The sequence below is a fragment of the Perna viridis genome, chromosome 12 (assembly GCF_037379345.1).
Source record: "Perna viridis isolate PV_CMFRI_1.1 ecotype Kerala chromosome 12, ASM3737934v1, whole genome shotgun sequence".
In the NCBI taxonomy this organism is placed as follows: domain Eukaryota; kingdom Metazoa; phylum Mollusca; class Bivalvia; order Mytilida; family Mytilidae; genus Perna; species Perna viridis.
In genome coordinates this window covers 36,477,099-36,492,606 of record NC_142456.1, presented here as the reverse complement: position 1 = coordinate 36,492,606, position 15,508 = coordinate 36,477,099, and the positions used below count along the sequence as shown (strand labels likewise).

Here is a 15,508-nt window from a genome sequence, read left to right as displayed (position 1 = left end):
ATAAAATGTTTTGGGTAGGCATAAAAAAAAACTAGATTAGGTAGAGTAACAGGAAACAGACTTATTATTTTATAGGCCTTAGTCTGCAGAGGAGATTGGGCTTGTATAGACTAAAATAGATGATTGACACTTTGAAAAGGAGGGGTGCCAATCAGGATTACTCAGAAATGGGAGGGGAGATGCTAGTACAGTATTTTCCATTTTTTTTCCTTTCAATTTTACAAATGAAAATGACAAATTTTCCAATAAAAAGGGGGTATTACCCCCTGCACCCTCCTCTAGTTCTGCCATGGTGCAATTTGTTCTGTGTTAATGTGTCCTTTTTTCCCTAGAACCAGACTGGGTATAAGGCTATGGTGGATAGTGAAAGCTTTGAACAGAACTACCAAGAGAACCCAATCGGGCAAATGAAATTTGCTACAATGGGACATGAGTATATAATGGACTTTCAGAGGATGTTCCAGAAAAATATTGTTCATAAGACTGAAAGGAAAGTCCGTCGGAGACCCACTCTCATAGACCCTGCTGAAGTGGAGAGAAGAAAGAAACGGTGAGTTTGTAATTTCAAGAGTTGGGACAGCATCTAAATTTTTGTGTGATCTTCTTCACTTCATATTATGTCTTATTAGAAGTCCTGAAACTATTAGATTATTTAGTATTTTTACCACGTTAGGGAGTTTCTCATGCTCATGTTGTTGAGCAGCTTTGCCGTGAGTCGAGATGAGCATGAGAAAATCCTGCGAGTTGAAAAAATATTAAATTGTCTGTTCATCACTGTTTTGTAAGGTATTAGTTTTTCTTTTATTTTCAGTTTTCCTAACCTAAATATGTAAGTTTTATAAGCAGTGCAAAGTTTCCTTTCCGGGTTATTTTTCACTGGAGTGCTAAATGACATCAAGTTTGTTGTGGAGCTGTATGATGATTTTCATTCACATTTGATTGGCATGAGATTGAAAATTATCATATAGCAAGATCAAAGGAAATTTAAACAAAATTTGATTTATGGTGAATTTAGACCTGTCAAAATGTAGACACAAATTTAATTTTGAATTATTAAGGAAATTTGGAGAATGATTAGAAAAAAATAATTTGTAAAATTAATTCTTCTGAGAAGGATTATTCATGTTGCCATGGCTAAAGGGTAAGGCCAATGACAAATTTGCTAGTTCAGAATAGGCATTACACTATACCCCCAACTTATAGAGAGGATGAAGGCAATACAAATTTAACCTTTGACCTTAGAAACACCGAGAGTTTAATTTCAGTATGACGGGGAGTAAACAGGTAACATATAATACACTAGGTTATATTGAGTGAAATCTTTAATTGTTTTGTATCTTTAACAAAAAAATGAAATGTTTAGTAAAGTTCAATTATATAAGAAAACAAAATGAATCCTAGTTGATGTAAAACTTTAAAAGGCATTATTATATGAGAAAATATCAATATATTCCACTTCGTCCTCTTACTGGTTACACCTGTGTCATTTCTGAAATAAGAATAGCCACACAAAATTAACAGAAGCTAGAGGTTTCTGACTTCGGGACAGGCCAAAAAAAATATTAGACCAAAAATTCCCCCTGCCCTACATTTAACAGATACCAGCAACACGATAAGCAATAACACTCAATAAAACTCAATGATAATATCTGGTTAGTAATTTAGGTTTACCTTACCACAGTTACTGTATCACCAGACAGTGTTTTTTTTTTTCCTTACAGATCAGCAGATACTGGCAATGCCAAGACAACAGCGACCTCTATGGTTGTACCAGCACCACTAAAAAATAACCCACTGTCTTATATTCCAAAAAATTGGTCCTTTGGCACCATGAAGAGACCTGATGAAATCAGTGATCATTTCCAATTGGTATAAATATATCAAAAGTTTTAAAACTTTGTTGACAGAACCATGTATTATTGTATATACTGCCAACATGCTTTAATTCATGGATACCAATATTCGTGGATCAGGGAAGAAAAACAAGTTCCTGGATTCTTGAATTTGTGGTTTTGAAATTTTCAGTAGACACATCAATGGGAATCTACCATTTGTTGGGAACAAAATTTCGTGGTTTGACCCACGAAAACCATGAAAATATGTACCCCACGAACAAAAGTACTTTCACAGCAGATGTCAATCAGTCTTCATACAATATTACTTCATTAGATTTTTACTAATTAATTTTGGTTGTTGTAGAACTCCAATTTATTTTTTTATTTGTTTTTTGTTTTTTTCATTTCATTTCAGATATATAGGACATTAAACCCAGAATTTAAGGCGATCGGCAAATAATGAGCTCTTTCTTTTTATCTATTATCAAATGGATTTTAAATATTTTCAGTAGTCTAAACCATAAAAACTATATACTGGTATGTTGAATCCACTGAAATGTTTGTCTGTAAGGTACCAAAATATCCAGATTTTTGCTTGTAATATGGTTTGAAAATGCATGATAACAAATTTTGTTTATTATCTCTGTGACAAAATCTTGCTGTCTCCAGCTGCAATGCTGAAGGGTCATAGAAATACTGGTGTCTGTGTGTCCAGTCATTGCCATTTTGATTAGACAAAATTTTCAGGAGTTATTGGACTTTGTTGAATTGGAACATGTACATGCTACACTATCATGACTATAAGAACACTTAGTGGACACAACTTCTGGGATACTGCTCCATGGATTTTGTTTGAATTTTGTCGCATTGTTTGCCACAGTTTGTAGTATAATACAGTTGCATAAGGTCTTCAATATCGGCTTAGTATTTTTAATTGTATTGGCAGTTTTGATCATATTTAGGCCAATATTCGAACGTTAGTTAATAATACTTTTATTGACTAACTAGTCCAATACGCTAGGCAAATATGGATTTTAACCAGTCCAGTATGACGTAGTGGATGGGTAAAAGCCGTATTGGACGGCTAAATCACGTATTGGATGGCTAGATTCCGTCTTGGCGCACTTTTGTATTTTGTATTGTATTGGCAGTTTTGATCATATTGCGCTGCCATTTTCATTTAAGAAATTTTACAGGAGTTATAGGACTCTTCAACTTTCTTATGGCAGCAGGGGACATATGGATATCTTGTTATTTGACATGTTTGAGTTGTAATCATTTTCAATGTTTGTTTTTATTTGAAAAAATAATTTTGTGTGCACCACATGATTCACGTTACTTCTTCATAGTCTGAAAAATGTATAGCAGTTATTAATTAACTCTTTATATTTATATAAATTCCGTGTTAGCATGAAAAACAAATAAAAAAATGTCTTTTTTCATTTGTTTTTCAAATGAAAATTTGAAAAAGTAAATTTTTAATCCCTATGATGATACCTGCCAGGCATGTTGAAACCAGTGATGTAACAAGATCAAGTGATTTGATTCTTATTAATGCCTGCACCTTGACTTTCTAAAAATTTTTTTTAGGTGACCTGCTCATCTTCCAGTAGTGAGTACAAAACATTAAAGAAAAAGTTTTATGAAACTATGCCCACTTCATCTGTAATAAAGCAGATAAAACGCATAGAGAATGGAGAACTCTGGATGAATTTTGTCAGGTATAGATAGAGAAGGGAAAAAAGCCCAATGATCTGCAATTCCAGTCTTTCCAAAGGTTCAGTTTTTTTTTCTGGACATTTGGTCCTATGATGATATACTATTTTCAGTTTGTTTGTTTGTTTGTTGGGGTTTAACGTCCGAGCAGCAATATTTCAGCTATATTCAGACAATGAACATGAAATGGATGATAAAATGAACATAAAATGAAAAAAAGAAAGGATGGGTCACAAGGATAATAGGGTCGACAAATTTTGATTACCACTGGAAAAAGGGGGAGATGGGTAAGGTCGGGCAATTTAGCCTCCTGTGGCGGAGCGCAAAGGTTCCTATTCCTATCGAATACCACAGCAGGGTTCTTTAACGTGCGAGGAACGTGGCATCTTTCCCAACACGGTGCACCACTATGGTTTGCGGTCAGGTTTTCCGTATTATAGCCTGACAACCCCAGCATGAAACACGCCAGGGGTACCCCATTCCACCACCTGAGGCACACATCCCAGTTGCTCTGTGGGCAGAGCGCCTAGCCCCCGGCTAGGTTTCTGAGCACTATTTAGTCGCCTTATACGACAAGCTTAGAGCTGCTGCAGGCCTATTCTTTTAACACCCGGACCTGCACTATTTTCAGTACCAAACCAAGTTTTACTGTCCATTTTGACCTGAATCAAGAATGACTAATATCAGAAATTTTCCACACTTCCGGTCTGGCATTCTGGATTTTTTTACTGGTCCTGTCACATTTTTACTGGTGATATCCTATGGTCTGACAAACCTTCGGAAAGACTGCAATTCAAAATGCATGCCTTAGTTTGTTTATTTTTCAATAAATTTTTAGGGTTTTTTCCATGCCTTATGTGAAAGTTGGGGGAGTATAAGAGGGTTTTCCCTTCGTCCATTTGTCCATTTTTTCGTCTGAAAATTTGGTTTCCTGGGCATAACTTTTGAATGCCTTCATAGACTTACACACTTTGATGCTTATGAGGTAAGGAAGAGACCTATTGATTTTTGGGTAAGAAGGTCAAAGGTCAAGGTCATACTTACTTAATTAAATATAATTTTTAGGCCAAAATTGATTTCATAGACATAATTGTTCCTCAAACATACACAGGCAAAGGTTTATGAGGTAAGGAAGACACCTATCAGTTTTGGGGTTAGTGTATCAAAGGTTGCGGTCAACCATACTTAATGTAATAAAATTTTTGGGGCATATCTTTTAAAAGCCGTCATAGACTTTCATCTGTCCCTCTATCTGTCCATTCTTCTGAAATTGGTTTATTGGGCATAACTTTTGTTTTTATTCCATGAAATATCTCTTTTGTTGCACGATTAGGGGACCTGGAGCACTGCTCTTGTTTAACAACAGTATTGTACTGAACTTTATCATGATGTGAATTTTTTAGGGATTAGATTTTGACAATTCAATATTTGAAAAAAAAAAACTCGCATAAATGAGATTTTATTATTATACAACACCAGTTGAAATATTGATTTACATGTAAAATGCTATTAGCTACATAAGTGCTGACCAGATTTTATGTTAATTTTTTTCTACATATAAATTAAGTCTGCTTTAGCTCACTAAGGCCATGTGAGATCTGTCATCACTTGGCATCCATTGTTGTTGTTGTCTTCTGCTGTCTGTTGTTAACTTTTCTTTAAAAATCTCCTTTGAAACCACTGAACAGAATTTGATAAAAGTAAGTGACAATCATCCTTCTACTCCCTAAATTGTGTTATTATTCCTCACCAAACAAACATGGCCCCTGTTACTAAAAATAGAACGTATAGTTCTGTTTACATCTCAAAAATCATAACAGGTGGATGAAGTCAGAGACATACTAGGCTCCTTGGTTCGAAGAGATCTATCATGAATATTTCAAGATAATCGATATACTGATTTTAGAGTTTTTATACTTTTGTTACCGATTTAACTTTTTTTTGGCAGTTTTTGTTTATCATTTGGAAAAGGAAAGCAGATTGATGATAAATGTAAAGTGATAAAACGTTCAGTATTTCAATATCTTTCTTCCGCACAAATTTCAGAAAAAAGTTTGCGGACACTCCTTGGAGTTATGGAAGTGTCATTTTTTACATTTTTATTAGTTTTTGCCTATCATTTAAAGAACGAAAGCAGATCGATGATTAATGTAATTTGATGAAATGTTCAGTATACATAAAAAATAAAATGAGAATAAACTAGATATTATGAGGCAGATTTAACCTGTAGGATGACAAAATTAAATATACTGATATTTTTTATGCCTTTTTCAGTTTCTATTTATGGTCCAGTTTTTTGTAAAATATGAATTATGGCCCCAGAAAGTGTCATTTTGACCATTTTCCCAGTCTTTGTCTGTTGGTAATAAAACAGTAGCAGATTTTTTAAATTAAAAAAAAATCTAGTGTGTAAAGATGTATGATTGTTGCAAACTTGGGGAAAAATTGTTGATTGCATTTTGTAATGATTTTTATGCACTTTTAGTCTGTTATTAGGTTAAGATAAGTAGAATGATGTACATAAAATGACAAAAAATACATACAAAGTAATATAATTAAATGACCAACTCAGACTCCTGTAACAACTGGGAGCATGGACCAGGTGCACCGGTAGGGTATGCGTCCTCTGCTTTTACAGAAAACCTGCTAAGTTGCTCACAAAAAGTTAAATCCGGGGTAATCAGGTGAGTGATTCAGGCTCCAGTGAGCCTCTTGTTCATATTTAGATTGACTATTACCATTCTTATTTTCGCTTTCATAGTACTTTGCCAATTCTTCCTTTTTTTTGTTTTGGTTTCTTAAAATCAGATCTGTTCTTTTTATGATATTTGTTGCCTTTAATTTACAGCAAGAAAGAAAAAATGAAAAGAAAGAAGAAAGTAGAAGAAATGTCAGAATTACAACTGTTCCATGGAACAAATGAACAATTTATTGATGCCATTAGTCACCAAGGTTTTGACTTCAGATTCAGCGGAAAGAAAGTTGGAGCCAAATATGGTAAAGGTAGCTACTTTGCTAAATATGCCAAGACTGCAGACAGCTATACAGATTATGGTGATCAAAAGCATATGTTTGTTGTTCGCGTCCTACCTGGTGACTTTGCGCTTGGGAGCAGTTCCTTTGTCAGACCTCCCCCTAGAAATCCCAGTGATCCATTTGAGCTATATGATTCATGTGTTGATAACTTACAGAATCCCATAATTCATGTGATTTTTACTTTTGATCAGGTATACCCTGAATATATTATAGAGTACAAAAAACATATTTAAGAAGCAGCATCTTGGAAGAATCTTGAAAAATTTTACTTTTTAATATTCAATATACGTGTAACTCCACTTGGTATATATTTTTAAATTTATGCCCTTCAAATAATACTTTAAACGTATCTATTTTCACAGCTGCTAATTTTGGCAGATCTCTCAAGGGAACATATTTTGCAGGTATAAAATTTCACAGCTTTTAAATTACTTGGCAGTTGGAAGTGTTAAAAATTAATTTCACATGTTCTTTTCTTTTGTCTACATGTACATATGTAAGATACATCATGAATATGTAGACCATAGAATTACTTGTTTACAGAGTAGAATTTTCGTTGGTGTGCATGTTTTTCCGCTCACTCTTTTTTTAGCAGGTTTTTGCTTTAATATATGATCAAGGAAAAAGTCAATTCCTCAGGATAACAATGGATCTCTGGTTCATCTTTCAAAATTATATACCATTTTCAGATGTATTGACCTCAGCACAATGGGTGTCAGCATTGCACACGGATGATATGATTCATTTCTGACTTACATAGGTTTTTATTTGGCCTGTTGATTTCATTAAAAGTCAACTTTTGTCAGGTTCTAGGTGTATGCATTGATAATACTACAGAGATAGAACATTCGAAGACCATTCAATAAATAGACTCAGGTGCAAATACAGATTTAGATACATTGGTACATGTGTACTGGCGATAAGAGGATGACAGCTATACATACCACAGTGTATGTGAAATGCAGTTATCTTCTGAGATCATGATTCCATTGGTAAACAGCATTCCAATTTACTGTAAGCACTTATTATTGCAAGCAATTATTTTGTGTTATTTTGGCCAGCAAGGAAAAATCTGAAAAATAATTGCTGTAATTAAGTATCTTTTTGATAGAATATATTTGTGAAAGAATGGTAGTAGCAAAACCAAACAACTGCAAAATTGGATTGACAATTTAATTGTGTAAATAAGTATTCACCAAAATGAATTGGTTTCCAGTAATCATTGCTTGCTGAAGGAGAAAAGAGGGTGATGAGGAACACTTAAGTAGCACTCCAGATATGAATCATGCAAAATGTGATTCATGGTTGGAAAGCCTGCATGTTTTTATTTTGGATATTTTGTTAAAAGTGCTTAAGTAAACATGAAATTACATGTGGCTTTTCATAGAAACCATCTTCATAAGAAATAAAAATTAAATAGAATGCACTGTTGAATTTAAATTTAATGGGTATAACTCATAAATGACACTTAAAAACAATAGAAACTATTGGATTTTCAATGTGAATTAACTTCTAGGAAGAGACAGATTAGAATGAATAATTATACATTTCATCATATAGACCTGTAAAGCAACTTTATAACAAAAAATAATGTGCAGCCTTTTTTGTGGCATATCACATGTTACTAAATGTGCACGATTCTTACAAAAACTACTACTTAAACTGTAGTGTTCACCACTGATTTTAATTTTAAAGTGCCTGTACCACGTAAGGACCATTGCAGTGGTTTCCGGTTTTTGCCGTTTGTTATACAGACTTTTGACTACTGCCTAGTTTTTATCAGTTTAATAATTTGATTACTACCTTTTCTTTTAATAGGTTATTTTAGATCATTTATGCAGTTATGACTCATCCAATTCATTTATGATTTGTATGGCCAGCTATATTTTAATAGTTTAATTTAGCCATTTAACACATAATCCCATCCAAAATCATCCCTATGCATACATTTGTTACAAGTTAAGATATTGGAATTTAGTTCCTTCATAATCAAATTACACTAAGTCAGTAAACAGCTTGCCAACATACATTTAGTTTTTCTTGAGTGACTTGTTTATCTCCTATTTTATGTGTATCTGATAACATAATTATCTCCACTTTGTCTGCAAACTGCACTTCATATCAAACAACATAGACAATTGTCAATTCATTTTATCTTGTTTTGTTAATAAACATGATCCAAACATGATTTCTTTCATTTTCATGTTTAGTGGAGGTCAAATTAAAAAAAAATACATTATCGACTGATGATACTTTCTGTCAGTTTTTATAAGAATAACAATGGCATACCTTAAGTGCCAGAAAGGTGCAGTCATGGAACAGCTATTGGTTATAAAGATTGTATTGTTTTATGATCCGTGTGTCAAAAGAATAGGCCTGTAGCACTGCTGGCTAGGGCATGCTGTCGGTTGAATGGGGTACCCCTGACATGTTGCATGCTATAATACGGAAAACCTGACCGAAAACCATATGGCAATCAAAATTTGTGGTCCTCATTGTCATTTAATCATATTTTCATGTTCATCATGTTTCATGGATATAGCTGAAATATACCTATACGTCTTCATTACATTTTAAATATGTCCATAAAGGTCTTTTAAGTATCTTTTGTTTTAATCATGCATGAAGGAGGTAGACATAACAAAATGAAATCAGTTACTTTGATGCTTACATGAGATTGATGTAAAATGCTGAATGAAACATTCCAATGATTTCTAAGAGTTGTGTCCCTTACCCTAGGTCTACCTCCTTACGTCAGCTTTTTTTTTAATAGGTTTGTACATTGCACAAGGTTGAATAGAAACATTTTCAATTTGGGATACCATACCAGTAATCCACCTTTGTTTAATTTATCATTGCTTCAGACTCTAATCATATTGATCATAATTGTTAGTTATCATCATCATTTTAATGTTCTATCCATGTAGATTTTTATAGGATAGTATACTGAAAAGGGAATTACAAATTTAATGATAATGCGTCCCGAGAAATGCAAGTATATAAGAAGGGAGAGACCTTGCTCCATGTTCAAGTCTCTGCTGTTTTTCAGCTTGAGAATACACTTTGATTATATATCCTTTTTTTGTAATGTAAATTTCATTTTGTAGTGAAGGGAATTTTCTTAATTTTCCAAATGGAATATATATTTACTGAACTACATGTACATAACTAGCAGTGACATCTAACTACATGTGAGTTACCATAGCAAAGTTTTATGATGTTTTTTGCGTCGAAGTCCTAGAGTTAAATTGAGAAAATAACATTAAAACTTGTTAATTTAAAAATGTTTCATAAGTCCGTAATCTACCTATTGAATACTAAAAGGTTATGATACATTTTAGTGTACAATACAGGAAAATATAAGAATCCAATACAGGCTTCCAGTACAGTTTGGACTTCAGTAATGTGCACTTAACTGTCATAATCAATTCAATGATATTAAACAGCTACCTTCGACATATATTAGTGAGCATTATTTCATGTTGATTTTTTTAGTATGACCTTGTATCTCGAATACAAAATCCTTATTTTTCTTGCCAGTAATTTACTAAAGTATTGTTATATCATACAATACTTGTTTTAAACCATGTTTAGTAATGTGCATGCGAGAAATGTCCCCATTAGTTTTTTTTTCTTTGCTTTTTTGGGTCATTTTGATAAAAGTAGCAACTGTTGAATCCATCCAATGTTTTGTTTTAAGTTTGGTACTGTAGTCGTCTCTATGCACAGAAATAAGTGATTGAACTGTCCAGGAGACTGTGATTTGGTAAACCCTTTTATTTCAAACTTTTGACATTCGAGCAAAGAGGTATCTTCATTGCTTGCAAGTCTTGATCAATGTAGAAGGCTGCATTGCGTTCTGTAATGTTTTTATTATAAAATAGTATTTTCAAGGTAGTTGTTCCAAAGCGCATTTTAATACTATATTTCACTAAAAGATAAAAAGCAGATCTACTTGCTGTTCCAGTTCTACGGATTGTGAAGTGAAGTTTTTAAAAATTCTTGAAAAATTCTTCTCATCCTTTTTAGTCAGGGATGGTATCCGAATTTTTTACCTCAAACGAATTTGTTATAATGAATGTATCTGATAACCATGAAAATTCACTTCAAGAAAATATTGCCATGGGAAAATAACTTCTGAAAAAAGTCATCAAAAGTAAAAAAAAAAAATCTTCAATTTTATACATAGCAGATAACTGATAATTGTTGTACATTTGATATTATTAATGTATAAACTATTTTTTGCTAAATAAAATTGTATTCTATAGTGATTCTTGGGATACTCATTAACTTTAAGCTACATAAGATAAAGCTATGTATACATTTAGGCAGTCGTAAGTGATTTTGTTTTTAGAAAATTGGATTGCTGTAAAATATTCTAGTTATACATTGAGAATAATACATGATCTATCCGTTCGAGTTCCGTCGCAGTTATGTAGGTTCCTAATTGGTGGATATATTTTAAATTTGGTATGTAACTTAGAATAGATGGGTATACATTTTAAAGTGATTTTGGTGCTACAACCATTAGGATAATGCGTGCGATGATGTATCATTTTGAAGTAAATTAAGTACAGATTTTTTCAAGAGTTTCTGTTTAGTATTACATGTATCTTTGATTTTTGTATGTTTAGTTTTTTTGGAACATAATTAATATTGTTGCTCCACGAGTTATGGTATGTAGTGATTTTTATCATGTATGCCATTTTTATGTTGATTTTTCGAACAAGGTGTATCCATAGTACTGGAAATGGTGGGGGCATAAATAGAATTGAAGGCCAAATGAAGATAATAAATAATATATAGTAGAATTATTGCATTTGAGGAGTAGTGCAAATAGTATTTTCCCCAAAGTTAAGGAATTGTGGTCCTTAATCTCTAGGCTAACTTCTCTAGGCTTTAATTCACTTTCTTTGTGCCCTTTAGAAAAGTATGTTCGTCGACGAAAAGACAAAATTCAATACAGGGTGATATGAATTTTATACTAGATTGTCAGTTCTGCTATTTATGTCATTTTAATCATTATATTGTTTTGTTGATGATGTTCGCTGCTCGTGTTCAACCATTTGTGTCAGATATTCGGAATCCTATTTTTAGTTTTATCCAATTTTTAACCTAAATATTCTTTTTTGCCTGGCTACCCCACTTTTCTGTTCATAATTTCATTGAACACACCTTCAAATGTTTGATGGTTTTTACTAGATAAAACCTACTATCACAAAACCTATGGAAAATTAAAAAAATCATTTTCCGGCCAAATTTCGATTGCTTATATCTCAAAAACCAGCACACTCACCCGTCAAATATTTCTTCTTATATTGTTCTAGTATGAAAGATAAAACATTTCACAACCCTTAGAAATTCTTTTTATTCGCAAATAGAGCAGCGAACATCCGCAAGACAAACATTTCATAGTTTCTAGCCTGTGTGAAAATTCACGAATTATGCAATTTTATAGCTCATGCATACATTTCATGTTTTAATGCTGATAAGAAATATGCTAGTGCAATTTATCAACTTGGTTTTGTTTAAACTACGTTGCTATTTGTGTGTGTTTATGTGATATTATGGTTTGGTTTTGGTTTCTGTTTATTTCGTAGATATATCACTTTTAAAAAGGAGAGATGCAATCATATTAGTTTTATTTGACAGTAAGATATTATCCTTGATAAACTGATGTAGTTTAAGATACATAGATTATTGTATGGGTTTCAAAAGGTACTGTCTGAACCCTACCTACATGTACTATACCAGGTGCTATGCCATGGGCCACAAACTTAAAAAACATACATAAGTGAAAGTATTTTCTCCACTGTTTGCGACGTCATAAAATCTTAAGACGTTGATTGACGTTACGATTGGTTAAAGAATATATTTTGAATTTTGTTTTTTAAATTATGAGGACCCCGTGCAGGTCCATGTGTTAAACGAATAGGCCTGCAGCAGCGCTAAGCTTGTCGTAAAAGGCGACTAAATAGTGCTCAGAACCCTAGCCGGGGGCTAGGCGCTCTGCCCACAGAGCAACTGGGATGTGTGCCCCAGGTGGTGGAATGGGGTACCCCTGGCGTGTTACATACTGAGGTTGTCAGGCTATAATACGGAAAACCTGACTGCAAACCATAGTTGTGCACCGTGTGGTATTCTCCCGGAGTAGGAACCATAGGGCTCCGCCACAGGAGGTCAAATTGCCCGACCCTACCCACCTCTCCCTATTTCCAGTGGCAATCATCCATTTCATGTTCATCGTCTGAATATAGCTGAAATATTGCTGCTTGGACGTTAAACCCAAACAAACAAACAAACATAAATTATGAGGTGCTGAGGTCTGATATTCGATAAAAGCAAATATAAGTACGGCCAAATGCAATTTACAGAGTAATCATCCATTGCTTATGAGTGTATTTTTTGAAAGAAAGTAAAAAATACCAGTATTTCTGGTCAAGAAAGTTACATGGAGAAGTTGGAATTTCATAATATTTAATATGATTATATAAGGACATAGAGTTAAAGATGAAATAGATACGATAATGTAGCCCTCCATCCACATGAACTATTAAAGATATATTTATGATTACGTAAATTTCAACACAACGTATATCGCCAATCAAGTAGTATTAATATTAATACCACAAACACGTGGTATCAACTAATACTGTATAATGGTGTAGAATCGATCTATGTTTATATTACAATTTGTCAAGAAATTGTGTGTATTTTTCTGTGATTTTGTTATTTTTGATGCATTTTTGAGTGCTTCGTTATTATATATAAATAATGTACGTAATTAGATCAGTTTTTTTTGTGTCAAACTGAATGCAATCTTATTTTTGTTTAAATTCGATATTTTTTAGATAAAATTTAATCTAGTCATCTCTGAGCACTGTCAAATGTTTTGGCTCAAATGGCCTATTTATGAACTAAAGTCTTGGATTATTTTTTTTTAAATCTGGTGAAAAACAAAGTCTGGATGCATTTTCTTAAGAGAAGAAAAAAATGCCTCTATTTTATGAGTATACTAAAGGAGGAATATGTTCAATGGGTGCTGGTTTTACTGCCGTTCCTGCGTCCATTTTTCTGTCCCTAAACCATTAATTAGAATTCCTCCGAAAAAGTACATGTTTTTAAACAACTTTTGATGAAATCAGTATGCCAGTGAAATCCAAACAACACATGAAAATACATTTACATGCTATTTACATGTAACAACAAGTGAGTTCCTTCACTTTTTGAGGATTTAGAGAACCATTGAAAATGAATTCTTTCACCATGTGAGAATTCAGAGAAATCTCCTGGTTGAGAAACCTCGCACAAATGCTTTTAACAGTGATGTTGATTGCTTAGTATCCCCACTATTATTATCATAAAATGAGAAATAAGTTTTTTGAAATCAAAACATGATTAACTTCATTTCTAGAATTCTAGTTTCAAATTTATTTTCTTAAATTATTAAAGTGAACATCTGCATAAACTGAAGCGTGCTGTTCAAGAAATTTGGTTTAGTCAGATGTCACTGTGTTTCATGATAAGAAATACCATATAACATGCCATCCTGGAGAGCACATCTCAGTGCATTTAAGGTATTTGCCAAATAACATAAATTTATGACTACTATGTTGTACATAAAATAAGTGGAATCAGACGTCTGAATTCAAATAAGTTGTATTAAACAGCGGTGGACCCAGAAAAAAAGGATTCCGGGGATTGACACCCCCCCCATATTTTGGCGAAAAAAAATGTGAACATTTTTTACATTTTGTGCGAAATTTGGGTAAAAAAAAAGAAAATAATTTTACATTCATTTTAGAAGCTTCTAGTTCGGAACCCCCTTTTATAAATGTCTGGATCCGCCTCTGAAACCATTTGTGATTCAGGGCAATCGGGTGTTAAAATGAAAGTGGATATAATACGACTTTATACATGTTGTACAATAAAACATTTTGTTGTCGATTTGTTTATTTTTCCGTTAGGCTCCACATCAGAATAATTATCCAATTTAGGAAATTTATTAAAAATTGCAAGATCTGTTGCCAAAATGAAATAACACATTTCAAGTTTTGTTTTTCTCTGGCTATTTGGTTAGCTAAGTTATCCCTATTCTATATTCCTTGAAGTATTTAAATTCTACAGCTCCCATTTACACCATAACACTATCCCCCATTCTTCCATAGCTCCATCGTCCCCATCCCTATACCAATTCCCCGTACAAAATTCCCATTCCTCATACATTGCCATTGTGTGTTTCTCCATGCAATTGTTACATTATCAAATAACTAGTAATTTATATATTTAGTTTTTGATTTCTTGTTTTTAGTTTATTTTACTTTTTATTTATTTAATTATTTTTCAACATTTAAATATTATTTTGATTGAATAGGATATAATTTGATACAGTCGTATAGATATGTTTAACTGATTTCTAATTTCCCCATTCCCTATTCAAAATTTCCACGTCCCATCCTCTATATACAAGTACCATAGAATGGAATATTTACCTGATACAAGTACTATAAATATTGAAGATGCCCATATTAATCATATCTAGCTATCTGTTTTAAGTGGAGAATACTTGTCTTGCAGAAACAAAAGTCTTTAAACATTTAACAAATTATGATTCTCCAAACGTGTTTTCTGGGTTATATTGCTACAATATTGAAGTCATCACTACAGAAGTTCTATGGTCGTCATCATGAACTCGTGGATCGTTATGGTGTATCCATCTGCACCATGAAAACTGATTTATTCAACGGGTCATAGCTTTCCTTTCCTCGTTTGTCTACCCCGGACTTGACTTTATTTGAGCAACTTTATGGGAGTTTCTAGAAAAGTAGAGGACGCTTACCCTACCGGTGCACCTGGTCCATGCTCCCAGTTTTTAGTGGAGTCCGAGTTGCTCATTTGCTTGTATTACTTTGTATGATTTT

At 33.1% G+C, this 15,508-nt stretch overlaps 1 protein-coding gene across 3 annotated transcripts in view; it reads left to right on the top strand.

Annotated features, from left to right (window-relative positions):
- LOC148602153 (protein mono-ADP-ribosyltransferase PARP12-like) overlaps positions 1–14,532 on the top strand; it is a 32,434-nt gene extending 17,902 nt beyond the window's left edge. For all 3 annotated transcript variants that reach the window (XM_088554699.1, XM_088554700.1, XM_088554698.1), the window contains exons 6-10: positions 333–550; positions 1,722–1,869; positions 3,426–3,556; positions 6,400–6,778; positions 7,394–14,532. In XM_088554699.1, the coding sequence (XP_088410825.1) occupies positions 333–550; positions 1,722–1,869; positions 3,426–3,556; positions 6,400–6,778; positions 7,394–7,453 (936 nt within the window). In that variant the 3' untranslated portion in view covers positions 7,454–14,532. The remainder of the gene's footprint in view (positions 1–332; positions 551–1,721; positions 1,870–3,425; positions 3,557–6,399; positions 6,779–7,393) is intronic.
- The last annotated feature ends 976 nt before the right edge of the window (positions 14,533–15,508 follow it).